This window comes from Crinia signifera, chromosome 4, assembly GCF_055691185.1.
Source record: "Crinia signifera chromosome 4, ASM5569118v1, whole genome shotgun sequence".
Classification (NCBI taxonomy): domain Eukaryota; kingdom Metazoa; phylum Chordata; class Amphibia; order Anura; family Myobatrachidae; genus Crinia; species Crinia signifera.
This window is the reverse complement of record NC_139220.1, coordinates 169,280,337-169,306,490: the sequence shown is the minus strand read 5'-3', so window position 1 is coordinate 169,306,490 and position 26,154 is coordinate 169,280,337. Positions and strand designations below refer to the sequence as shown.

Sequence of the window (26,154 nt, the reverse complement as noted above, 5' to 3'; positions counted from 1 at the left end):
GCAGGTGGGGCAGATGTAACTTGTGCAGAGAGAATTAGATTTGGGTGGGGTTTTACTTCAAAGTGAGATCTATATTGCAGTGTAAAAATAGAGCAGTCTGTATTTACCCTGCACAGAAACAAAATAACTCACCCAAATCTAATTCTCTCTGCACATGTTACATCTGCCCCCCTGCAGTGCACATGGTTTTGTCCATCTAAGAAGGATTTTGTCAGAAAGAGTGAAGTAGAATAAGGCCCCAAGTCCCAAACTCTGCCTTTTCCACCTAAAAGACTATAGAAACTTATCATGATTACTTGATAGAAAACTACGTAGCCTTACTACGAGCAATAGATAGATAGGATACAGTAGGATACAGTAGATAGATGTATTAAATATCAGCAGTTTCGGCACACACCTATTCAGTGATGGATGTTTTTAGCCACCTTTCCCCAATGCAGATTCAGATTTATAAAAAGTCAAATCTGCAAAAATGGCCGCCGGTTGGCAGATCTGCAGGCTGTACTGGAATTTATTTGAGCCTGTCCATATTTTTAAAACCACATTCATTTACATAGCAAAAATTACCTGCTTTTTCGTCTCACATGTCATTGCAGTTTGCCCAAAGACTAAAAAGCACAGTCAATGTGAGTCCTTTACTTCAATTTAAAAAAAAAAAACACTTTGGTAGAGGTTCCCAAATGCAGTCCTCTAGGCACCCCAACGGTCCAGGTTTTAAGGCTAACCATGCTTGAGCACAGTTGACTAAGTGTACTTCGGTCAACTTAGCTTAACCATCTATGTTCAGCCATTATTACCCTTAAAATCTGGACAATAAGGATACTTTGAGGACAGAGTTTGGGAACCCCTGCACTATAGACTTTCATTAGCTTTACTGTAACCTACTGTATTGTCTCAGAAGTAGATGAACCCTCAGGATATATTATACACATTTCTAAGTTTTGCGTCTTTTTAAACTCTGCTAATTTGGTATAATTAAATAGTTCTAAAGACAATAACAGCAAGGTTATGCTTATTAAAAAAAGTATTTCACCAAAAGAGGTAAATGAATGCTATTTTGCACTCAAGTAAGGATGTTTTCAGGAGAGTAATTAGTATTTTTAATACATTTAAAAAAAAGTCATTTTTCACATGCCAATAACTTACGTGAAGCAGACAATGGGAGTAGAACATACAACGCTGGCAAAATAACAGACTCTGTATTTTTATGTTTTGTCAGCACCTTCAGAATTATTAAATGATCTTTGTTCTCAACAAACTCAGTCAATTGCTCTTCAGGAACTGAAGGAGAAAATATATACTTTAGAAACTTACAATAACTTAGGTTTACTTATTAAATATACTGTAGGAACAAAAGGAGATTAATTATCATTGCATCATAAAGGGACATCTGGAAAATTTTCAAAATTCTTCTAAAAAGCAGTTGTTCCCTTTCGGTAAACCAAATTAAGGAAAAACTAAACATATGAACAAGGACTGAATTGACACTTTGGAAAATCAAAAAGCAATATTTCGCATTGGCAAACTAAGAGGGAGGATATCTAAGCACTGGCCGCAGAGGTACTATAAGTGCACTTATAGCTGAAATATAGCAGGAGCCAGCTATTACTACTACGAATGAATCTGCTGAGTTAAATGTTAACCACTTGCCTGGTTTAGACATGTGAGATATGACTGCAGCCAGGAGTGAGTACCCTGACCAAGTCATATCCCATACGTCCATGAAGCCCTACTGCATCCTGTGTCTGTGCAGAATGTATTTCCTCCTGCTGCAGCAGCATTCTAGGAATGGTGTTGTAGTCTGTGACACAGACATTCCCAAAATAGTACCCCAACGGTTGAGTGAATGGCAACATGCCACAATATCAAAAGTGGAAGTGAAATACAGTTCTACATAAAGATACATATATACACACACACACACACACACACACACAAACACACACACAGAACCAATGATACAGAGGGAGATGGTGGGCATTCATTACCACAGAGGGAGGGGTGATAATTCAGGGGATCCCATGCCACTAAAGGGAAGTGGCGGGGAGTCAAGTTACAATGGTAGCCTATGGACACAGGGGAGAGATGCAAAACATTCCATCTGCATAATGCTTTAAATAAAATATATTTTAAAAAAATATACTTAGAAGGGCGACTACAGGGAGCATGGGCACTTTAAATTTAAAGGAGTGTGGCCAACTCCTCCCCTTCTACTTCCCCTCTTAGGCAGTCCTAAGGATGTGCCAGAAGGGAGCTGAAAGAAAGAAAGAAACACACTTCCAAGAGGAGGTTAAACTGAACACACATTAACAATCAAACCATTATAGATTGAAAAGTGAAACCAACAGTGAGAAACAACACTGAGCAATACACACCACACAAGAACATACCAGGAAGTTCAAACAAACATGACAGGAACCTAAACCTGGCATGAAGAAACTTCAACATTTCTCCAAGTCTGGTATATTTGTAGTAAAGTAACAGCGCCGAGGCGGGTGTCCAGTGACACTTGTGGACTTGGAGAAAAGGATATATGGTAAGTAAAAAAAATCCCTGTTTTCTCCTTCATCCACTAGGTGTCACTGGAGTAACAGTGGGGACGTCCCAGAGCTCCCAACACGGGCAGGAATGCGCTGAGACCCCCTTAACACCAAGCGTCCAAACTGAGAAGCTGGAGCCCCAAAAGGTGTCAAACCGGTAAACCCGGACAAAAGTCAGACGGCCAGACCAGGTGGCAGCTCTACAGAGCTGCTGAATAGAGACCCCATGGGCCCAAGAGGGTCCCACCGAGCGTGTAGAATGCGCCGTAATAGAGATAGGAGGACGTCGAGCATCGACGACATAAGCCTGACTGATGGTAAGACGAATCCACCGAGACAGCGGCTGTTTCGAGGCCGGCCAGCGACGCCTGACCGTATCATACGTGACAAACAAAGCATCAGACTTCCTGATGGTTGCCGTCCTTGCCACGTAAATACGCAGAGCCCCAACAATGTTAAGTGTCCTGGGCTTCAGAAGTATCCTCTACAAAGGCTGACACCACAATCGACTGGTTGATGTGGAAAGCCGATACCACCTTTGGCAAGAAGGAGAGGCTAGTACGGAGCTCCACACTGTTAGAATGGAACACCAAAAATGGTGGTCGACATGAGAGCCCCAAGATCAGAGACCCTTCCAGTCGAGGCCAGGGCTAGGAGACGAACAGTTTTCCACGTAAGGTACTTAAGATCCACCTCTTCTAACGGCTCGAAAACCGCCGTTTGTAGGAAACCAAGGACTAAATCCAAGTCTCAGGGAGCCGTAGGAGGACGGAAAGGTGGTTGCAGCCGCAACACCCCCTGGAAAAAAGGTATGTACCTACGGCAAGAGAGCCAATCTTTTCTGAAAAAAGATTGACAATGCCAAGACCTGCACCTTCAGGGTACCTAGACGTAGCCCCGCAGATAAGCCAGCCTGCAAAAAGAGAAGTCTTGCCTTCATAAAAAGGGTAGTGAAAAAAAAAAATTTGAGGCAACTTCTTTTCTGGCCTTCATCATGGTAGGGATAAAAGGCCTTGGAATTCCTGCGCGCCTCATGATGGACCTTTCTGCAGCCACGCCATCAAATGAAGACGACCCAAGTCTGGAAAGACAAAAGGCCCTTGACTGAGCAGATCCTCTTGAAGGGGCAGGGGCCATGGTTCATCGATTAGCAGAGACGTGAGGCTGGTGTATCACGATCTGCGAGGCCAATCCGAAGCTATCAGGAGGACCGTGACCTTCTCCCTCCGGATCCTCTGCAGTACCCGAGTTAGCAGTGGGAATGGAGGTAGGATGTAAACAAAGCGGAACGGCCAAGGCACTACCAGAGCGTCCACTCCTACGGCCTGTGGATCCTTCATCCGAGCAAAGAACAGGGGCAACTGTTAATTGTGGCGAGACGCCATGAGGTCCGCCTGAGGAGAACCCCACCAGCGAATTAGGCGTTGAAACACTTGAGGATGGAGGCACCATTCTCCTTGGTGTACAGCTTGTCAACTTAAGAAGTCAGCCCTCCCAATTGTCCACGCCGGGTATGAAAATTGCAGAGATGGCCAACGCATGAGCCTGGGCCCAGATCAGGATTCGACTCAACTCCTTCATGGCTGCACGACTGCGCGTGTCGCCCTGTTTGTTGATATAGGCGACAGCCATGGAGTTGTCGGACTGCACCCTGATGGGTTGACCCTGAAGGAGATAGTGTTCACCCTAGGAATTATAGGGGGCAGGGCGCTGGTTTGGCGGACCGGGCACGCCGACGTCACGGCGGGGGGCGTGCCCGGGCTGCCGCGTCACGGCAGGGGGCGTGCCCGGGCCGCCGCGTCACGCTAGGGGGCATGCCCAGGCCGCCGCGTCACGCTAGGGGGCGTGCCCGGGCCGCCACGTCAATACAGGAGGCGTGCCCGGGCCGCTACGTCACCCCAGGAGGCGTGCCCGGGCCGCCGCAACACCCCAGGAGGCGTGCCCGGGCCGCCGCAACACCCCAGGAGGCGTGCCCGGGCCGCCGCATCGATGAAGGGGCTTGCCCGGCCATGACTACGTCACTGAGCTGCCGGGACGTAGCCATGGCCGGGCAAGCCCCCTTCAGCGATGCGACGGCCCGGGCACTCCGGCGGGCAGAATGCAGGCTGATTTAGCGGGGCGCTGCTAATGGGGCAGGGCGCATTTTGCCCTTTAAAAATTGGGCAGGGCGCAGCGCCCCGCTAAAACAGCCTAGCGGGAACACTAGGAGATGATGAGCCTGCAGAAGAGCATAATATACTGCTCTGAGCTCCAGTAAATTGATCGATAAGAGAGTCCAACGTCCCTGTCCGAGGAGTCTCGGAGAGTAGTGGCCCCTGGTACCGGTAGAACCATCTTCTTTGATAGACGTGTGACCGAAGGGTCAACCACCAGGGGCGTTTCCACCATTTTTCTGCCTTCAGCAGATAAGGGGCACTATGCCAACAGCCTGCAAGAAATTTGGAATTTTTTGTCAGGGTTTCTCCATGTCAACACAACATGCTCATCTAATTCCTCAGCAGGAGGAAAAGATGCCGCCTGTTTTGTTTTTTTCACCAAAAAGGGAGGGATGACTGGGAGCAGCAGCTCCATCATCAAAATCCAGAGCTAGCTTTACCATATCAATAAGATCATCTAACCCCTGAGCAGACTGTTCAGGCTCCTGTGGTAGTAGGTAGTAAAGCCAGTTGTTCTTCAACGTCTGGAGTGACATACTCACCCTCCTCTAGGTCTGGCATGTCATCATCAGTATCAGTGTCTAAAACCTGCGTAAGCAATCTTTTTAACATGGGGGGCTGCGAGTCTTGTGCTCTGGCCTTGAGAGTGGGCTGGACCGTTTCTGGGGTCAATGCTTTTGTTAAACCCTCCACAGCCAGAGTTAAATCTCTCTGCTGTGTTCTGGAGGTTTCTCTGTCCTTCTGTTAGGCTGAAAGATCAGAGGACAGGCGTGACATGACATCATTGAGCTGTAAAGCCCAAGCAGCAAAGCCCTGTGTTTGAGTGAGAGAGCGATCTGGGGTGCACTTATCACACACCAGTGTACCGTCTCACCGAGCTCTAACCCCACTGTCTGCTCACAGAACCTGGGGGAGCTGTAGCAGGTCTGGACAATGGGAGAAGAGTGCTGTTCTTGAGTCCGGAGACTGTCACAGCATGGGGAGCCTCCTGGAAGCGTGCAGCGGCAGCTGTATTATAAAATGGCCGCCTGCTGTTAAGGTCACGCTGGGGAGAAGCCGGGACCACTAAGAGCATAGCATGCGGTAGTTCCGCCCCTCCCAGCAGCTCCCTCTCCCTCTAATGGCGCCCTTATATCAACTTAACACACTGAACCATTTGAGAATGATTAAGTGGAAAGAGATAAAGTACCAGCCAATCAACACCTAACTGCCATTTATGTTTTATCATGCCTAATTTGATACACCCCTTATATCCCTTTCACATCGCAAATGCCGGTTCTTACCCGGGATTTGGACACAAGTCCTTAAAGGGATCGATATCAGAAATGGGGGCATGGAAGGAAGCGGCTCTTTGAGCTGATGCTGCCTCCTACCTATAGGGTTAATAGGACCCAGGTTACGTATTTACACTGTCCAGCAACAAGGGTCTGACCTGGGACAAGAAATTTGGATATAAAGTGCTTCCAACTTTTTGTGGCAAAGTTTGGAGAAGGACCTCTGAATTCTGTCTGCCAAATCAAATGGTTTACCGAATGTGGCATAAAAGCCCTTCAAACACCTTTGGAATAAGGTAAATGCTCACAACAGGGTTCTACAGATGCACAATGGTCAATCTGCAACAGTCTATCAAATGTAGAGTTACTGATACGAAAACAAAAATGTTTATGGAAATTATGTAGTTATACCACTAAAGACAATGTGCACACATGAATTGACAGTGTTTTTATTACAAATGGTTAGAATATTCAACTTCATTTAATGGAAACATAGTCCATATTGGTGCTTTTGATAAAATTAGGATACTTTGAAAAGAGGAGTAATCCATTGAAGCTGAAGTAAAGGCAATAAGAGCCACACTGGAAAACCATTAGGGAGGCTTGTATTTACAGACCTTATGCTGTATGTAAAACTTTCACACAGCATTCCAGCAAACGCAGTTGTGTGTGGAAGGGTTAATTTTCTTCTGTCTTCCCTAAATGATGAGTGCACCAATATATGGAATAGACATAGAGAATAGTGAATATGTATGTCCTGGTTGCTGGCTCTCAGTGGCTTCCCATCACCTCAACACCACAAATGTGCACTCAGCAGGTCATCCCAATGAGCTCTGTACAGCCAGCATCAGACTCAGCCTGACTACCTTGTGGGAAAACGCAGCTGTGATGTGGTGTTCAAGGGCACAATGTTTTGGAACGGTGTTACGGACCAATTCTTCCCACTACACCCCCCCCCCCTTTCCTCCCCACTCATTACCCCTGGCTACACCACTGCTCAAAATAAAACAATAAACTAACATGGCAGAGGTTAGTACAGAGTTTATGTCCAATAATTGCAGCCCCCTTTTATACTATATCATACGATATAGTGTCAAAGTCATGGGATAGTTATCTAGCATCATATAGGACCCCCGCCTAACCCAGGGAAGTTCAGTAACTTAACAAGTCAGTGAACAGAAAACCCCTGGAGAGGAGCTGTTGAGTAAGACTATCTGGATAGCTTACCACAGCTCCCCGATATTTGTAGGTGCGGGACATTGGGTGTGAATGGACATCTCCACCATTTCTCATAAATGCTCGATTAGGTTCATGTTGAGAACAGATTGGACTATGGGGGTAATTCAGGTTGGTTTGCAAAGCACATATGGTTTGTTAATGCACAAAATCATGCGCACTCCAGGTGGGGCTGATGTAATATGTGTTACATTTGGGCGGGGTGTGTCTATATGTCAGTGTAATAAAGCAGCCAGTATTTACCCTGCACAGAAATGAATAACTCACCCAAATTTGACTCTCTCTGCACATTACATTTGCCCCACCTGCAGTGAACATGTCCATTAGCAAACCAATCTGAATTAACCTTTATGCCTCATGTTGCCATTCCTCCAGAGTCCGCGACATCACAAGCCTGATGAGTCTTCTACTCATATATTCCATGAAAGCTAAAGAACGCTTTACTGACCTGCTGGATATGCGTCTGGTACCTTGAATGTTAATGAAAGTTGAGCAGGTGTTGCTGGTCGGTTACCACACCTTCGCTTTACAATGAGCAGTCTAGCTAGTATTCAAACTGACTCAACAAATGTCTGATTACAACAGATCCAGGTCTGTCCAAGACATCAGAGTACAGTGGCATCTGCTACCATTATCTTTACATACTGCTTTCCCAAGACTTTTATATCCATTGGGCATACCTCCCAACATCTGAAAATCCGAAGGAGGGGGAGAGCCCGGAAAATTTGGGATGTGGTCATCGCTGTGGGAACATGGTCAGCGGCTCCATGCCCCCAGCTCCTCTGTTCTGGGAATAGACACAGCATCTATTTCCTGCTCTGCAACACCGGGCAGGGGGTGCTCACAAATGTCCCACCACCACCATGTCACAATGCCAGTCCCGAGAGGGAAGCAGGACCATCCAAAAGAACAGGACGGTCCCACGAAAATCAGGACAGTTGGGAGGTATGGATGGCAGTGTTTTTTCACCACACTAAATTCTAGGGGACGCATTTAGCATGCCGGTGAACAAAATCGGTGTCAGAATCCCAACATCACTGGAGATGCCAATGCTAGGAGGAAAGGGGTTAGGGAGGGAAAGGTTAGGCACCAAGGGGGAGGGTTAGGCACCAGTTAGCAGGAGATAAGTACCCAGCCCGTCGGGATTCTGATCAGCAGGATTCTGCTTTCGATCTTCTGCCTGCATTCCGTACATCGGTCTCACATATGAATTCCCTATCTAGGAGTCAAATTTATTAAATATATACACAAAAATACAAACAGCATTACCTTTCACTAAAAGCAGGTGTAATGCTTGGCATCCATATATCTGAATATCTTCTTTATCCGAAAACATTTTCATGGCATCAAAAATCAACAAAAAAATGTCTGCTTCATGATCCAAAACCAGAAAGTGTATTACATCTATGTGAGGAAAAATATTTTAAAAGGTGAAAATATATTTGTTGGATTGATGCCAATTTTTCAATAGTACAGAACAAGTTGTACTGCTATTTGTACTGATTGGGTTTATGGGATTTCCCATCAAGAAGGCAAACAGGTGTTATCACTAGTCCTTCCTTGTAAACATGGTCTTTGAAGCACAATTGTAAATGCAAATAGAAAACATGCTACCTTAAAATAATCAGGCAAAACTCCCGGCGAACCAGCCAATGTCTACAGTTCATAGGATATTACATTTACCCCATAAACTAATTAGTAAAAATGCTTTGCAACATATATTATTCTTATGATAAGGTCTCTCGACTAAGATAGCTTTTGGTATTATTTTTCTTTTTTTTTGACAAATACAAAAAAAAACAAAAAATATACAGCCGTCTTTCTTTCTTTCCTACTAGAACTTCTGCTCACCCTTTCTCTTCCCTCCCACTTGTTAATAAAAATTACACCATTATCAAACTGAAACTCAAGATTATGCTGAATTAAATAGGTTAGCTTTATATAAAAGAGTAAGGCATTACTGAATTAATATGCACTTCCTCATTATTCATTATGAAGACTTAATTGCACGTGTTATTTCAAAATTACAGGAACTTTTGTATACTGTACTTCTATATTATTAGATCAACCAGCAAAACACACAGATAAACAAACAAAAATCATGTTTATATGCCATGCCCCAGACTATACATGGTTTTACTAGTTTAATGACAGTGTAGGCAAGGTTCCATGATACGTATTCGAATTAAAATAAAGAGTGGTTACACTATAATCAAATAGAAGTAAAATGACTACCTGAAATAAGGATTGTAGTTAACGTTTTCAGTCCTATTGTCAGGACACTGAGATTTGTAAGGTAAATTGACAGGATTTTCAGAATTTGTCTGAAAGGGAAAAATGAGGAAATTTCAGGGAGTACATTTTCCTCTAATACAGAATCGAAAATAAAACAAACAAAAACATCAGAAGCAGACTTTATTTTTAACTTTTAACATTAGTTCATAATGTGAACAGTAACTTTTTAGATTTAGGGGAAAATTTACTAAGATGGGAGTTCCATTGAAGATAAGATGTTGCACATATCAGTTGATATTTACAAACCAATAGCTTCCATTTGTCACCATTTATCACGTAGAAATGTGAGGCAGCAATATGTGAATGGGCTAAGGCAGCATAAAAGAAGTGAAGCGTGTGGTGGCTAACTGCATAGCTGACCTATTTTCAAAGCTGAAATAGCAATCCTTCAAGTATTAACATTTCATGAAACAAGAAAATAGTCCTATGTTACTGTGCTGTATCCTTCATGCAGGAAATCTCAAAAGTGATAAAGGTAGTACTAATAATAAGGTGCATAGAAAATGCTTTCAAACGGAGCATAGTGCTTCTGATTCAACTAAAAGAGCACCAGAGCATGTAAACCTAAAATTCCCCAAATAAGTACTTTATAGAATTCATATGTTGATCTGTATGAACCTTAAAGTCTGAACCATTGACATTTCATTTATACATAATCTAGTGCTAAAAAAAAAGAGAACTTATTTGTAACCGTCTTAAATCAAACTCCTATTTAAAAGAAGTCCTTCTGCTCTTCATTAGGTTTTTTTTACTCCCTGAGCTGCCTTAGGTCACCTGCATTATAGTTTGACACAGAGGCTTTTAAGAGAAGAGGAGGCCCGTGTGAAGCCTCCTTTGTCCTCTCTGCCGACAGTCTTGCCATGCAGCGCTATAGAGTCTGCGCACTAGAGAGCTCAGATTCTATTGTGCTATGAAATCTATAAAAATTATGCTGATGCCTTCAATACGAGACTCTTGAGGGATATATATATATATATATATATATATATGATATATATATATATGATATATATATATATGATATATATATATATATATATATATATATATATATATATATATATGATATCTCCTATATATTTGGCTACATCTGTCACTCAAAGTGGGTGTCTGTGTCTATAACGCTCTGTTCCTGGACTTTCCTCTTAATGTGTGATTGCCTTCATCTGTGCTGAACACCTTTCTGAGAAATTAACCTGTTTAAAACAGGTGATGGCAATCATACATTAAGGGGAAGTCTAGAAACAGAGCATTGTGTCCCTCCTGGAGAGGGTCATGTTGGGAGGTATGTGACAGAGAACCAGCCCAGTGAGCCCACAGACAGTGCCAGACACCCACTGCCTTCCCATGTTGCCCAGCACTGCTACTCCACAGCCACCAGGTGAGCGCCCCCCTCCCGCGATTTGCGGCAAAACCTCCCCCCCGCGCGCCCCCCCCCCTCCCGCGATTCGCGGCAAAAACACCCGCTCCCCCGCGACCCCCCTACCGCGATTCGCAGCAAAAACACCCCCACGACCCCCCCTCCCGCGATTTGCTGCAAAAAGACCCCCCCCACGACCCCTCCCGCAATTCGCGGCATAACTACCACCCTGCGACCCCCCCTTCCGCGAATCGCGGCAAACCCTCCCCCGTGACCCCCCCGATTCGCGGAAAACCCCCCCCCCGCGACCTCCCTCCCGCGATTCGCTGCAAAAAGAACACCCCCGCGACCCCCCCCTTGCACGATTGGCGGCACCCCCCCTGCGACCCCCCTCCCGCGATTCGCGGCACCCCCCCCCCCCCCCGCAATTCGCAGCAGCCCCAGGATTAAATGGCACATGCAAAACACTAACATGGCTATGGTCGACAATGAAAAAGGTTGACATGAGTTTTTGAAGATTTATTTTTAATTTTTTTAATTTTTTCATATTCATTGTCATGTGTCGACATGGACACCAATGAAGTGGCACACTTATGTCAACATTTACATGTGTTGACCTTTCTGTGTTGATTTTTTCCTGTGGCGATTCGCGTCACACCCCCCCGCAACCCCCCCTCCCGCGATTCGCGGCACCCCCCGTGACCCCCCACCTCCCGCAATTCGCGGCAACCCCCCACCGGAACCCCTGTGAACCCCGCCCTCCCGCGATTCGCGGCACCCACCCCCGCGACCCCCCCTCCCGCAATTCGCGGCACCCCCCCGTGATTCGCGGCAGCTCCAGAATTAAATTGCACATGGAAAACACTGACATGGCTATGGTCGACAATGAAAAAGGTTGATATGAGTTTTTGAAGTTTTTTTGTCATTTTTTGAATATTTTCATAGTCATTCTCATGTGTCGACATGGACACCAATGAAGTGCCACACTTATGTCAACATTTACATGTGTTGACCTTTCTGTGTTGATTTTTTTCTTGTGGCGATTCGCGTCACACCCCCCGCAACCCCCCTCCGGCGATTCGCGGCACCCCGGCACCCCCCTGCAACCCCCCCCCCTCCCGCAATTCGCGGCAACCCCCCACCGGAACCCTCATGAACCCTGCTCTCCCGTGATTCGCGGCACCCACCCCCCGCAACCCCCCCCCCCTCCCGCAAATCGCGGCACCCCCCGCGATTCGCGGCAGCCCCAGGATTAAATGGCACATGCAAAACACTGGCACGGCTATGGTCAACAATAAAAAAGGTTGACATGAGTTTTTGAAGATTTATTTCATTTTTTGAATGTTTTCATATTCATTGTCATGTGTCAACATGGACACCAATGAAGTGGCACACTTATGTCAACATTTACATGTGTTGACCTTTCTGTGTTGATTTTTTCTTGTGGCGATTCGCGTCACACCCCCCCGCAACAACCCCCCCCCCCCCCGCGATTCGCGGCACCCCCCGTGACCCCCCACCTCCCGCAATTCGCGGCAACCCCCCACCGGAACCCCTGTGAACCCCGCCCTCCCGCGATTCGCGGCACCCAACCCCGCGACCCCCCCCTCCCGCAATTCGCGGCACCCCCCGTGATTCGCGGCAGCTCCAGAATTAAATTGCACATGGAAAACACTGACATGGCTATGGTCGACAATGAAAAAGGTTGACATGAGTTTTTTAAGTTTTTTTTTTCATTTTTTGAATATTTTCATATTCATTCTCATGTGTCGACATGGACACCAATGAAGTGCCACACTTATGTCAACATTTACATGTGTTGACCTTTCTGTGTTCATTTTTTCTTGTGGCGATTTGCGTCACACACCCCCCCCCCCACAACCCCCACTCCCGCGATTCACGGCACACACATACACACACACACCTCCCCCGCGATTCTCGGCACCCCACCCCGTGACCCCCCCTCCCGTGATTCACGGCACACCCCCGCGCCCCCCCCTCCCATGATTCGCCGCAACCCCCGCCCCGTAACCCCCCCTCCCGCGATTCGCGGCACCCACGCGACCCCCCCTCCCGCAATTCGCGGCACCCCCCCGCGATTCGCGGCAGCTCCAGAATTAAATTGCACATGGAAAACACTGACATGGCTATGGTCGACAATGAAAAAGGTTGACATGAGTTTTTGAAGTTTTTTTTTTCATTTTTTGAATGTTTTCATATTCATTCTCATGTGTCGACATGGACACCAATGAAGTGCCACACTTATGTCAACATTTACATGTGTTGACCTTTCTGTGTTGATTTTTTCTTGTGGCGATTGGCGTCACACCCCCCCACCCTCCCCCGCAACCCCCACTCCCGCGATTCACGGCACACACACACCCCCCCACGTTACTCGGCACCCCACCCCGTGACCCCCCCCTCCCGTGATTCCCGGCACACCCCCCGCGACCCCCCTACCATGATTCGCCGCAACCCCCGCCCCCGTAACCCCCCTCCCGCGATTTGCGGCAACCCACCCCGCGACCCCCCCTCCCGCGATTCTCTGCAATCCCTCCCCTCCCGCGATTCGCAGCATCCACCCCCCCACAACCCCCCCTCCTGTAATTCGCGGCACCCCCCGCGACCCCCCCTCCTGCAATTCGCGGCACCCTCCGCGACCCCCCCTCCCGCGATTCGCGGACACCTAAGTTGCAATACAGGGCATCTTTCATACAATTCTAACCATATTTCTCATATACAAACGTTCACAAATTAAGGGGGCGCAGCCCCTTACGACGGTGTGAAGAGCGCCCGTAGGGCGCGATGAATCACCTAGTATATATATATATATCTATATATATATATATATATATCTATATATATAGATATATATATATATATATAATCATCTACAGTGTGGACCCCCTGGGAATCAGGGGTTTGTGTACGCTGCAAACACTGTAAATACAACATCGGTTTGACAGCTGTATCAAAACAGTCAAACTGGTCCCCTGCCACCCGCTGAAAGCAAACAATTATAATGCAAAACCAAGTACAAATCTAAAATGATCACTCACCACTTTCACATAGAACTATATTTTTTAGAACTTTAAATCATTTAGCTCTATATTAACACCTTTGGCAGCATATGGGCTAAACCATAGGTTCTCAAAATTGGTCTTCTGGACCAAAAAAACTACTTATACCCCGTTCTCACTGCCGCAAAAACCCAGCTTTTTGCCAGGGCAAGCAGTAATTTCCCATGTCCTGTCTCAGTTTGAAAGGGTCTTTTTGAAATTCCCAGGTGTTATGCCCTGGGAATTACACATGGGTTATTTGCAGGGTTTTGCCCCGCCAAAAACACAGGAACAAAAACCTGGGATTTTGCAGGGGCAGTAATGTGAACGCAGCATTATAGTGGGGGAGATGTACTAAGCCTTGTGGTGTGATTAAATGGAGCTTCAAATTGCCAAGTTATAGGCTAGGTTTAGTATGGGACTTTTGCCTCATACTAAACCATTGGAAAATATGAGACAGAAGCTAATTACTACTTTATCCAGTTTAGTACATCTGCCCCAGGATCACAAGATAAATAATATGCTCCACCTTTGGAGTTAAAAAATGTGGTACTCTTTACCTAGCACGGCGCCCATCGCGGCCATCAAATGCACTAAAAAACGGGTGCGACGCGATGCCCGCGATTTCCCATAGGGAACAATGTTAAAAGTGTGATTGGACGCGATTTTACTGTTCAATGCCCGCGATTTTTCCATAGGAAACAATGTTAAATGGGCCACAGAGCCCAAATAGTCCCCCTGAAGTCTGAAATGGCCCCCACAATTGTTAACGCCAGCCCACGATCAACGTGAACCCGAAGCGTGGCGAGCGCAGCGAGCCCGCGAGGGGCGGCGGTATGCGTCCTCCGACCTTTTCATACCCCCACTATCCACGTCGGCGTGGAGTTGAGAATAGAATAGTGTGGAGAGGGCAGCGAGCCACCGAGCCCGAAGCGTGGCGAGCCCCGCGAGGGGACGTGGATACCTTCACAGGTAAACGCGTCCCTTCGCGGGCTTCACAGGTATCCGCGTCCGCTCGCCACACTATTCTATTCTCAACTCCACGCCGACGTGGATAGTGGGGGTATGAAAAGGTCGGAGGACGCGTACCGCCGCCCCTCGCGGGCTCGCTGCGCTCGCCACGCTTCGGGTTCACGTTGATCGTGGGGTGGAGTTAACAATTGTGGGGGCCATTTCAGACTTCAGGGGGACTATTAGGGCTCTGTGGCCCATTTAACATTGTTTCCTATGGAAAAATCGCGGGCATTGAGGCATTGAACAGTAAAATCGCGTCCAATCACACTTTTAACATTGATCCCTATGGGAAATCGCGGGCATCGCGTCGCACCCGTTTTTTTAGTGCATGCGATGGCCGCGATTTTTTACCCCCGATGACCGCGATGGACATCGTGGGCGCCGTGCTAGGTAAAGAGTACCAAAAATGTTTCACTGAATACACCTGTGCACCATATCATAATGGCTTCATTAACCTGGTTAAGGGATAACAGCATTAGAATAAGAGGTTATCACTCACTGGTGAATGCCAAGCACTTCCCATTCACGCCCAAGATCCACAGGAGTATGTAAATCATGTAGAGTATTTGGACACACCTCTATCAGTCTGCACAGAAGAGTCCAGCCCACCTTAAAAGAACATGATGAAGTTAGGCACAAATAAATATAGAACTGAATGAATTTTAAATTTCCAATTTATTTTATCAGTAATAGGTCTTATTATTGAAAAACAGCATATGAACGTCAAAAGAATTTTATACACAATGACTAATTCCGCACCCTTCAGAATAGAAACACAAAGTTGATTACTTGTCCTTACTAAGCCAATATGGGCTTTTACACTTTGCAAACAAGAAAGGTTACAGTCACTCAACCTTAGCACATTTGATTTTGTTGAATGAATAGCTAAATTGGTCAATCAATCGAAATGCTTCCAAACGAAAGTGCAAACTTAAGCAAACAGTAATAGACAGGATATTTTCCAGACTTTTGTAGATAAGAGACAGCACTCTGAAGTCACAGTTTATTGCCACTGTGTATAAAGGAAGTAGAGATTATTATTTGAAATAAGAAAATATTTTGCACTGTGTCCCAAATGGAGCCAGAATGTTTATTTCCTGTTTGGCACAAATCTTAAGCTGGGTACAAACTATATAATTTTCGTTAACGATATGCATGAAAACAATACATACCTCCCAACTTTTTCAATTGAAAAATAGGGACACTTGCGCGGCTAGCGACCGAAAAGGGGGCGTGGTGTACGTAAATGAGGGTACTGCTTATGCAAATCAGTCTGTGCCCCCAGCCCATGCGCACAGCATCTATTCTGTCAGATTGGGGGGGACTCCCAAATGCCCCCCCCCCCCCCCCCGCCCCAAAGCAGAATACTGCTGGCCGCGGGAACGTCCACAAAAAACGGGACCTTCCTGCATTTAGCGGGACAGTTGGGAGGTATGACAATATCATTAATGATATCGTTAAGTGTGTCCCCACTATATAGTGTGTATTCAATGTCGTTTACATCAGTCAGAATATCGGCAAATTCACAATTCGGAATTCAATCTTCTGACTGTCAGAATACACATGGATTCCACAATCTGAGTAAAAATCAACAAATTGTGACTAAGTCACACAATAGCGCTGATCTTACTGGTGGTATTATTAATCCAATTTTGCACCTTGTGTGCCTATTTCTTTTTTGGAGTGTAATTGCAGCTCTTTTTTGGAGGAATTGTGTACCTCCTATACATACAAGACAAAAAAAAGAGGTGGGTGGCAATTATCAATTGACACCAAGAAAGCGCAGATGCACTCCAACTATAATAATTCCACAATACTTCTAAATGCACTATATTAGTGTATTTTATTTATATAGGGCAATATTTCATAAGCATTTAAAAATACACAATTCCATTATCACAACAATGCATAAAACAGACAAACAAGACATACAACATATAACATATACGGTGTCCTTTGAGGCAAATATATTGAGGCAATATTATAATGTCTCTTATTGAGGCTTATACTCTGAGTGTCTCTTTATGAGTGAGACAATATTTATAGATACCAGTCCCAGTTTTAAACTTGTATGGGTCTCCTCTGAATCATTCTATCACCACAGTTCCTATTTCTGAGTCCGCTACCTCCCTCTGCTGAGGGTGAATGCTCCAGGTGCTGAGTGTCCAATGGAATTTTTGAGCTTATTATCCCAGAATTGGAGACCACTCTGGATGCAATCTCTGGTGACCGGATAGGTTTGGAGCTCCGCCTTACAGAGCTAAAATCAGTGACTTCCTCAGAAATTGCACTGTATAATTTTAATAAAATACACTAATATAGTGCATTTAGAAGTGTTGTGGAATTATTATAGTTGGAGTACAGTTGCGCTTTCTTGATGTCAATTGATAATTGCCACCCACCTCTTTTTTGAGTAAAAATCAGGTTGCTCTAGATGGCTGGGATATTCTGTATCCGGTCATTAGGTCAACAGTCACAAGGATGATTATTAATGGTGGACAAATAGAAGGTCAACACATGATTTTTTTTCTGATTTAAATAGAAAAAAAAAAACCTTGTTCTTACTTTGCCAAACCAGTGTGCATAGAGTTAAATAGTGTGCCGAGCGCAGCAAGCCAAGTGAGGGGACACGGCACACTAAGACGGTGTCCATGTCAACTTATATCGACAGGCACACAAAAAACTTGAAAAATTATGTTGACCTTAATCCCTGTAGACCAAATGCATGTTGACCTAATTGCATCTTTTTCATGTGTCAACATTCTGTTTGTTGACCATAAATGGTCAACCATTCATACTATAACAGGGATATTCATGCAGCTGAAGGCAGTGAAACTGCTTTAAAGAGCAGTCATTATCTTGTCATCCCAGTTTTGTTCAATGCTGCCCATCACTGCCCCCTTTCCCCCCCCAGATAGGTGATGCAAGTCACACATGTTGAGTCTTGGGGGCAATGCATGCTCTCATATAACTAGATCTCTCATCTCAGTCAGATCGCTTAGAAACGGGGCTGAAAATAGCCCCGTGTGTATGCCCATTAATGCTATGAAAAAGATTATGCTCTCTTTTTATAGAACATGTATTCGTTATTACAATGCTACTTTGTTTGCATGTTAAGTTTAGAAAACAATAAGCACATACTAATATGACTGACAGTACTACAGTCTGGAGATAAATACTCTTACATCAAAACCCAGGTTTGGTATTTTCCTTGCAGAAAAACTTATGTTTAAGTGCGATGTTACGTTCATAAATGATTAAATATAATGACTTTTGCCCCAAACTAAACCATCGGAAAATATGAGACCATAGCTTGTATTTAAATATTACCTCTTGTATAACAGGAACTTTCATGTAGGATTCCAGTACCAGCAATAGGGGTAAATGTACTTTGTTATGACTGAATATTTCTGGTGCTGTAGTTTAAAAGTAAAAGCAATACAGGTTAGTGTTCATGGATTTAAGAAGATAAAAATGAAACATACAGTATCGTACAAAATGCTTACCACCATCACAAAAAGTGCTAGCATGTAAATCTTGTAATATCTGGACCAGATTGCTAATCTGTTTCCCTTCCTCTACATTCTTCAGACGTACAAGAAGCTTCTTGACATTTTCTTCAAGTTCAACTGGACTTGCCATGGCTGTTCTCCGTAACAGTAGAATTCTTTCCAAGAATCAAATTGGGCATTATTTGTGCATTCTTTCACGTCATGAGGGTCACAGAGCAAGGTATACAATGCAGATGATAACCTTGGAAAGACAGCAAAAATAAGCATGTTGACAAGCCCAAGGCTGCTGCTACGCACAAGAAAAAGAGACAACGTCCGTGTTTCACCTTCATTAGCACACAAGAGGTTGCAGTCTCGTGTATGTTTACACAAATTTTAAACTGGGACTGAGATAACAGATTGTCATGCATAAGGAAAACACTTCTACTTTCCATTATTTAAAAAAAATGGGTCACCAATTCCCAGATACAACTTGTGGCTTTAAATAATAAAAAGAAGATGCATGATCATTTGTTTAAATGTTTTTACTCTCAAACATGTTCTTCATTTAAAAGAAATACAAACCATATATAAAAGTAGGTATTTTACAAGATTGGCATTACAAATCTGGCTTAACCAAAATTACAATGAAAGGGGTGCATGTAATATGCTCTGAGTTTACCAGAGGTATGGGATGCCAGCCGATGGTGCACGTGTTAGAAAATCACAAGGTTGGTTTTGACACTATCTATGCCATCCTGACAATACTACAGAAAGCTGGTTCAGCAAAACATCAAGGACATTCAATTATTAGCTAGTATATATACACACACGCAAAGAAGTTCCTCTTTGCATGCCAGGTCACGCGAAAATATTGTAGCGTCTGCCTTTTTTTTTTTTGCAAAAAATGCATCCTAATCGCAATACAATGCAAATATGACCAACAAGGAAACTGTTGATTAATACAATATATGACACACATCTGTGTGCCACATATACCACTTTGACACCAGCTCTAATATCCAGGGTTTGAAGTTGGTGTAAACGCTCACTACCCAGGAATTAAACCCAGAAAACATTCCAGGTTAAACCCGAATTGCGGGCAGTGTTAAGGCATAAACCAACCAGAGACCCGTTCATTGCAATGGAAAAGCCAGCACTGGGAGATGCTCTCATATCCCACCGCTGGCTCAGACCCACCTACGGTGAGGTCATCCGCCCAGCATTATGCGACCCAGCTTTTAGGTGTATAAACGGTAGGCGTCTCCGAATCTGCATAAAAATATACGGTCAAAATGTAGCAGCTGCAGATTTTTACAAAAACGTGTTGTTTCTTGCTTAGTCTAAAGACTCTGTTACTTACAGCGCAAGGGTAATAGATCAACTCAATCAGCAGTCTCCTCACACGTCTTAGTCACATTGTCGCGTAAAAAAAAAAAAAAAAAAGGCACACAATGTTAGCAGAGTTCCACAGAACCTGGCAGCTTACTGAAGCCAGGTATTTCACATGGATTGCATATTGAAGCTACATGTATGAGGGTACATCTTTGTAATAGTGTGTGTAGAAGCATTAAAATGTACCTATATTTATTTACTTGCTACTATTATTTGTCATGTATAATGAAACATATTCAAGCCCATGAGGCATTATTTTAATCTTTTTTAGGGAACCAAAAGCTTATATACTGGAGTCAGATCTGATAAATGTGGAGACAATTGACAGCAAGCAATTGCTTTGCCTGGAGCTATCCTATTAGCGTCGATAAGCCAGCACGAGCTGCAGTTTTTCAGGGATTTGGTTTCACCTGCCCCAGGCAGGTAAGCGCTGGCTTTTGAGGGCTGCGGCGGTGTAGACATACAAGTTTTACCCGCCGCAGCCCTGATTTTGACAATCGGGCAGCATGTTTACGTACACACTGGGCCTTATTCAGATCTGAGCTCAGTACAAATTTGTTTGGAAAATGGGCAAAACCATGTGCACTGCAGGTGGGGCAGATGTAACATGTATAGAGAGAGTTACATTTGGGTGGGGTGTGTTGAAACTGAAATCTAAATTGCAGTGTAAAAATAATGCAGCCAGTATTTACCCTGCACAGAAACAAAATAACTCACACAAATCTAACTCTCTCTGCACATGTTACATCTGCCCCACCTGCAGTGCACATGGTTTTGCCCATTTTCCAAACAAATTTGTACTGCGATCAGATCAGAATAAGGCCCACTGCCCCATCACATGATGTCACAATTGAGTGGGCTGTCACTCACTGTCAGCTTGTGCAGCGGGTGTACGGGCAAATAGTGGATCGCCTGTACACACAGCCCAATGTGTGTTAAGATGTCGGCGATCGGCTGTGTTGCACACCGTTTAATTGGACAGCCAATGAAATAAAGCTCGGTACACACTATACGATATGCTCATTGAACGATATCATTACCGATGTAACTTGAACTCCTGGGCAAACGACCTTATGCATACACACTAAACAATATAATTAACATCACCCAGGTCCCGCTCAGAACATGCCGGATTTCCCACTATGAAACCTAGGCACTTGCATAGAGCTTGGCAGTTATAATGTTGGCATTCAATATCGAAAAGAGATCAGTGCAAGAATCCCGACATCACTTAGGGTGCCAGCTCCAGAATCCTGACTGCCAGGCTGTCGAAGGTAAGTATATGGGCAGCAGTAGCGTTTGTGCTGGGGAAAAAGTGTGTGTGGGGGGGGGGGGGTAGGTTTAGGCTGCAGGGCTGAGGGGTTAGATTTTGGCACTAATGGGGAGGGTTAGAGTCAGGCTGCAGGGTGGGGGGTGTTAGGATTAGCCTGCAGGGAGGGAGGATTGCAGGGGGTAGGTCAGATGGTGGTAAGTATACTTAACTGCCCCCTTTTGGGATTCCCTCCTTGGGGATGCTGGCATATGTATTCTGTCAGCTTCAAAAAAGTTAAATACTAGGAGGTAAAACAAATAATGTAATGGGCATAAATCAGGAACATACAGTATACAGGGAGTATACCTGTTTTGAGGTATATGCAATGCTGTCTAAGAGAGCTATGATGGCGAGCAGTGCCTATTGCTCACCTTTAGTATTCAACCCACCCCCTTCACTTGCTGTTTCTAAAAAGCGAGGTGGAAACAGCAAGGCTCGCGGCTATATGTAGCGGGCTCGCTGCATTTGTGGCGAACCTCGTCATTCCAGGGAATCCCACGGAACATTGCATGCAGCAAGGATAGCTTTTCCTCGCCAAAAAAAAGCCATCCTCGCCTGGACAATTTAATATACCCCAATGTGTACACACCATAATTCTAGGTACAAACATTTCACTGATAAAATAAGCACCATACAATGAGCATTTGTTTACTGTATGAAATAGTGCATGTTACAATATGATATGCATTTCTGATTTGTTTCTCTAAGCAGCCTCGGTAATTCCCCAACAAATTGTTTCATTTGATAATTTTCCCTTCAGCCTGAGTGACAAATCTCTTCCTCACAGAAATGACCGGTCTTTCCAAAACTCACTTTCTATGGTTAATACTATTATGGTATAAAATTATTAACCAATTTTGCCCACTGGGCCAGATGTATTACGCCTTAAAAAGAGATAAACATGGAGGTGCTAGGGAGTGATAAGCATCCAGCCAATCAGCTCCTGTCATTTTCCAAAGACAGTCAATAACATGGCAGTTAGGAGCTGATTGGCTAAACATTTACCCTTGCGTTTCTCTTTTAAAGGCGTAATACATCTGCCCAGTGTTTCTTTAAATGGGCACATTTGCCAGGTCTCCTGGCAGCTTCACAGGTGTATCCCCAACAACTGTCACATGGTATACATCCCCAGAAGACCTGTTTGGGGTCCTGAGGGCTGACTGTGAGAACCTCTGACCTAAACTTTGGAAATAACGGAAGATTGGGTTATCACAGTCACACAGACCTCAATGCACTTTCCTATCAGATACTTTACACACAAATAGTCCCTTTCCAACTGTCTCTCTGCTATCTATTCTTGGATGATCCAGCACTTTCTTAAGGCCCATACACACTGGGCGACTTTGCGCTAAAAGCCGCTCAGTGTGTATGCGTTGAACTGATCATCTTCCCACCCTCCTGCATAAAATCCAACCATCTCTCATCCTGTCTATTTATGCTCACACTGCTACCCCTAATGTGTCACTCATGTCTGTCTTACCCTTCCCTTTAGAATGTAAGCTCTCATGAGCAGGGCCCTCTCTCTTCATGTACTTTTCTTAGAATATATACATCTCTGCCACCCTGCTAATTTCCATATATATTTTTTTTTACTTAAAGTTCGGCAGCATGGGTGCGGGGGCCCGCAGGGGAAACATGGCGGACGGATAGACAGATAGAATGTTGTACGGGCAGAGGAGGTGTGACAGATCGGATCTCTGTTGTGGATCCGATCTGCAGCACCAAGCCCGTTGACAGGGTGGGGGATGCTAGTCTCCTAGCATCAGCAGGGCCAGCACACAGGGCTCCCTTCCTCTGACATGTAACAACGGGGACCAGGCGGCTCTCAGCAACTCAATCCACAGCAGCAGCTCCAGATCCCCGTGCGCACCCTTGTCAGCAGATCCCATGCCAGGTGCACCCACAACAGCATCTGAGGCTGATTGCCGCAGATGCTGACGTGGGTGCGCACGGGGATCTGGAGCTGCTGCCGCGGATTGCTGACACGGGTGTGCACGGGGATCTGGAGCTGCTACTGCGGATTGAGTTGCTGAGAGCCGCCCGATCCCTGCTGTTACATGTCAGAGGAAGGGAGCCCTGTGTGTCTTCACACTGCTGCTGGTGCCTGCTGATGCTAGGAGATGAGTCTGAGCTGGTTGGCGGGCATATGCCGGCTCTGTGGCCCCATACTGCATCCTCCCTGCTCCTCCAGCTGCGGTGTTGAGGGTCTGTATCCTCTCACTCGCACGACCTGTAATCACCCTGGGTGCTGGAGCTGCTTCCGATGGTGACTGGCTGCTGTGTCAGTGAAAACACAGCAGCGACTTGACATAGTCTGCCTGGTGCTATCTGTAAGTATGTATATATAAAGTATTTAAAGGGGGTGGGGGGTGGCAGACATTTTAATTTGAGGACATGGGGGCTGTTAATATTAATAATACTATGGGGGAGGGGGCTGTTAATATTAATACAACTACAAGGTGGGGGCTGTTGATTATACAGCAGGGAGGGGACTAGGGCCTGATAAAATATTAGGATGATCAGGCAGGCTGCAGCCTAGAGCGCTGGGTCCTGGGGGAGGAGCAGCCCATGGCTCAAACCAGCACCGACAGACATTTGAAATATCGCTCCTGCCCACCAGACTATCAGAGCTCACGGACCGGAAGTCGCAGTTAGCGGACCTCTGCTGGACTGTCTGCTCCAATTGGCTCACTACCCTGTGCCATATTTCAAATGACCATCAGCGATTGTATGAGCTGCTCAGCAGCATAGGAGCTGAGCGCACACCACACACGTGAGCTCTCTCCTCCCATCTTATATGGCACTAATGTGAGCAATGTTTAACGGGAACTACTTGGGGGAATTATGTGTAAACATTACTGGGGGCATAATATGTAATCGGAATTGCATGTGTTTCATAATGTGTAATGGACATTATGGTGTGTGGCATAATGTAACGGGCATTACGGTGTGTGGCATAATGTTAATGGGCATTACGGTGTGTGGCATAATGTTAATGGGCATTACAGTGTGCTGCAATGTGTAATGGGCATTATAGTGTGCTGCAATGTGTAATGGGCATTACAGTGGGCAACAATGTGTAATGGGCATTACAGTGGGCAACAATGTGTAATGGGCATTACAGTGGGCAACAATGTGTAATGGGCATTACAGTGGGCAACAATGTGTAATGGGCATTACAGTGGGCAACAATGTGTAATGGGCATTACAGTGGGCAACAATGAGTAATGGGCATTACAGTGGGCAACAATGAGTAATGGGCATTACAGTGGGCAACAATGTGTAATGGGCATTATGGTGTGCGGCAATGTATAATGGGCATTACGGTGTGCAGGAAAATGTGTAATGGCCACTACAGTGTGCAGCATAATGTGTAATCGGTTCTGCAGTGGGGGGGCCCGAAGCATATTTTTGGACCTGGGCCCACAACTTACTAGTTACGCCTCTGGCTACCCCTTATGTGTCACTCATGTCTGTCTTACCCTTCCCTTTAGAATGTACTGTAAGCTCTCATGAGCAGGGCCCTCTCTCCTCATGTACTTTTCTTAGAATATATACATCTCTGCCACCCTGCTAATTGCTTCAGTGTCCTGTCCCCTGATGTAACTATCCTTATTTACAGTGTACTTGTCCTAAATTGTCTTGTACTGTCATTCGTTATTTGTTTTTTGGTCATTTATGTATTGCGGAAACCTTGTGGTGCCATAAAAAAATGATAATAACTAATAATAATAAACCCAGGCATTTTTTGGGAGCATAATGATAGAATAGATAGATAGATAGATAGATAGATAGATAGATAGATAGATAGATAGATAGATAGATAGATAGTGGAGCCATAAAATACGACGAAGAGTTATACAACTTTTTTTTGCATACTTTTATCCATAAGACATGCACTGCTTCACTTCTATGCCAACACTGGGGCAGTTACGACCAGTTAGGCGCCCGGGAATTATTCATGCGGACTTCCCTACCAAGCATAACGTGACACTACAGCTGCAGAGTGTAAACAGTCACCGCGGCAGGGGTCCCCCAGCTGCCTGCAGCCAGCATATATACACAGCACCCCGTACTAATGGAATAACGCTTCTCCTCACCTGGTCCTGGTGCTGCGTCTAACACTGTCCTGCCCTCACTCTCCCCGGGTACTGCTGCAAGATGTACCGTACGCTGGCCCGGCTGTGCTACCGCTGCCACCTTCCACATGCAGCAGTAGCGGCGGCAGTCAGGCAGGACTCAGGAACAGTGCGGTGATTGGATAGCTCTGCGCTCAATCAGTAGGCTAACCGCGCCCTGTGCGCTCTCATTGGTGGCGGATGTAGCAGTGAGGTTCCGTCTGCATGATGCAGAAAGTGTCTGTCAGTGTGTGGAAAATAGAGAGAGGATGGGCGTAGTGTGGGGTCAGCTGCCCTCACGGGTTACACAAGATTTTGTGAAAAGAATGAGGAAGCTGCGAGAAAAGTTTTGAAAAGTAATGGCAATTATTTTCTTATTGTACTGATACGGCCAAGGGGTATGTTTATTGTAAAGTGCATGTTCAATGGAGATGTGATAAATAGTTTTAGTTTGAAAGTTGATATGAATAGTTTCAAGCACTTTTTTTTCTGCAGCCTGGCAAAGTACTGGTTCTGTTAGTGGTGGCTATCAATATGCAGAAACCTGTAACCATACATGGAATATTTCTATAGAGCTATTGATGGGTTGAACTATTCACACACATACCATAAATGGTTTCTGCCATTAAATACATGCACATAGGAGAATTTGCCAGAGAAAGGTCTTAATTCAGTATGGCTCTCTTTACAGTGGACTGCATACTACAAGGAGAAGCCACCGCCCAGACAGAAAGAGATGAGGACCCTTACTAAATTGTAAGGGCAGGATATATTAACATACATTGCGCATATGTACTAACATGCGGCTAGCATCGCGGGGCGGTGACAGGGGCCCCCCGCGATACCTGTGATGTCTCCATCACCTCCTGGAGTGTGCGGCGGTCCCCGGCGTCTCCTCCTCCCC

General features: G+C 45.3%; 1 protein-coding gene across 1 annotated transcript in view; it reads right to left on the bottom strand.

Moving 5' to 3' along the window:
- The window catches only part of LRRK2 (leucine rich repeat kinase 2), a 223,109-nt gene extending 197,681 nt beyond the window's left edge, over positions 1–25,428 (bottom strand). Inside the window, exons 1-7 of the mRNA XM_083182947.1 lie at positions 25,233–25,428; positions 18,441–18,687; positions 18,265–18,350; positions 15,434–15,543; positions 9,442–9,530; positions 8,476–8,610; positions 1,147–1,281 (exon numbers count right to left, since the gene is read on the bottom strand). Of these exons, the coding sequence (XP_083039073.1) occupies positions 1,147–1,281; positions 8,476–8,610; positions 9,442–9,530; positions 15,434–15,543; positions 18,265–18,350; positions 18,441–18,576 (691 nt within the window). The 5' untranslated portion in view covers positions 18,577–18,687; positions 25,233–25,428. The remainder of the gene's footprint in view (positions 1–1,146; positions 1,282–8,475; positions 8,611–9,441; positions 9,531–15,433; positions 15,544–18,264; positions 18,351–18,440; positions 18,688–25,232) is intronic.
- Between the last annotated feature and the right edge of the window lie 726 nt (positions 25,429–26,154).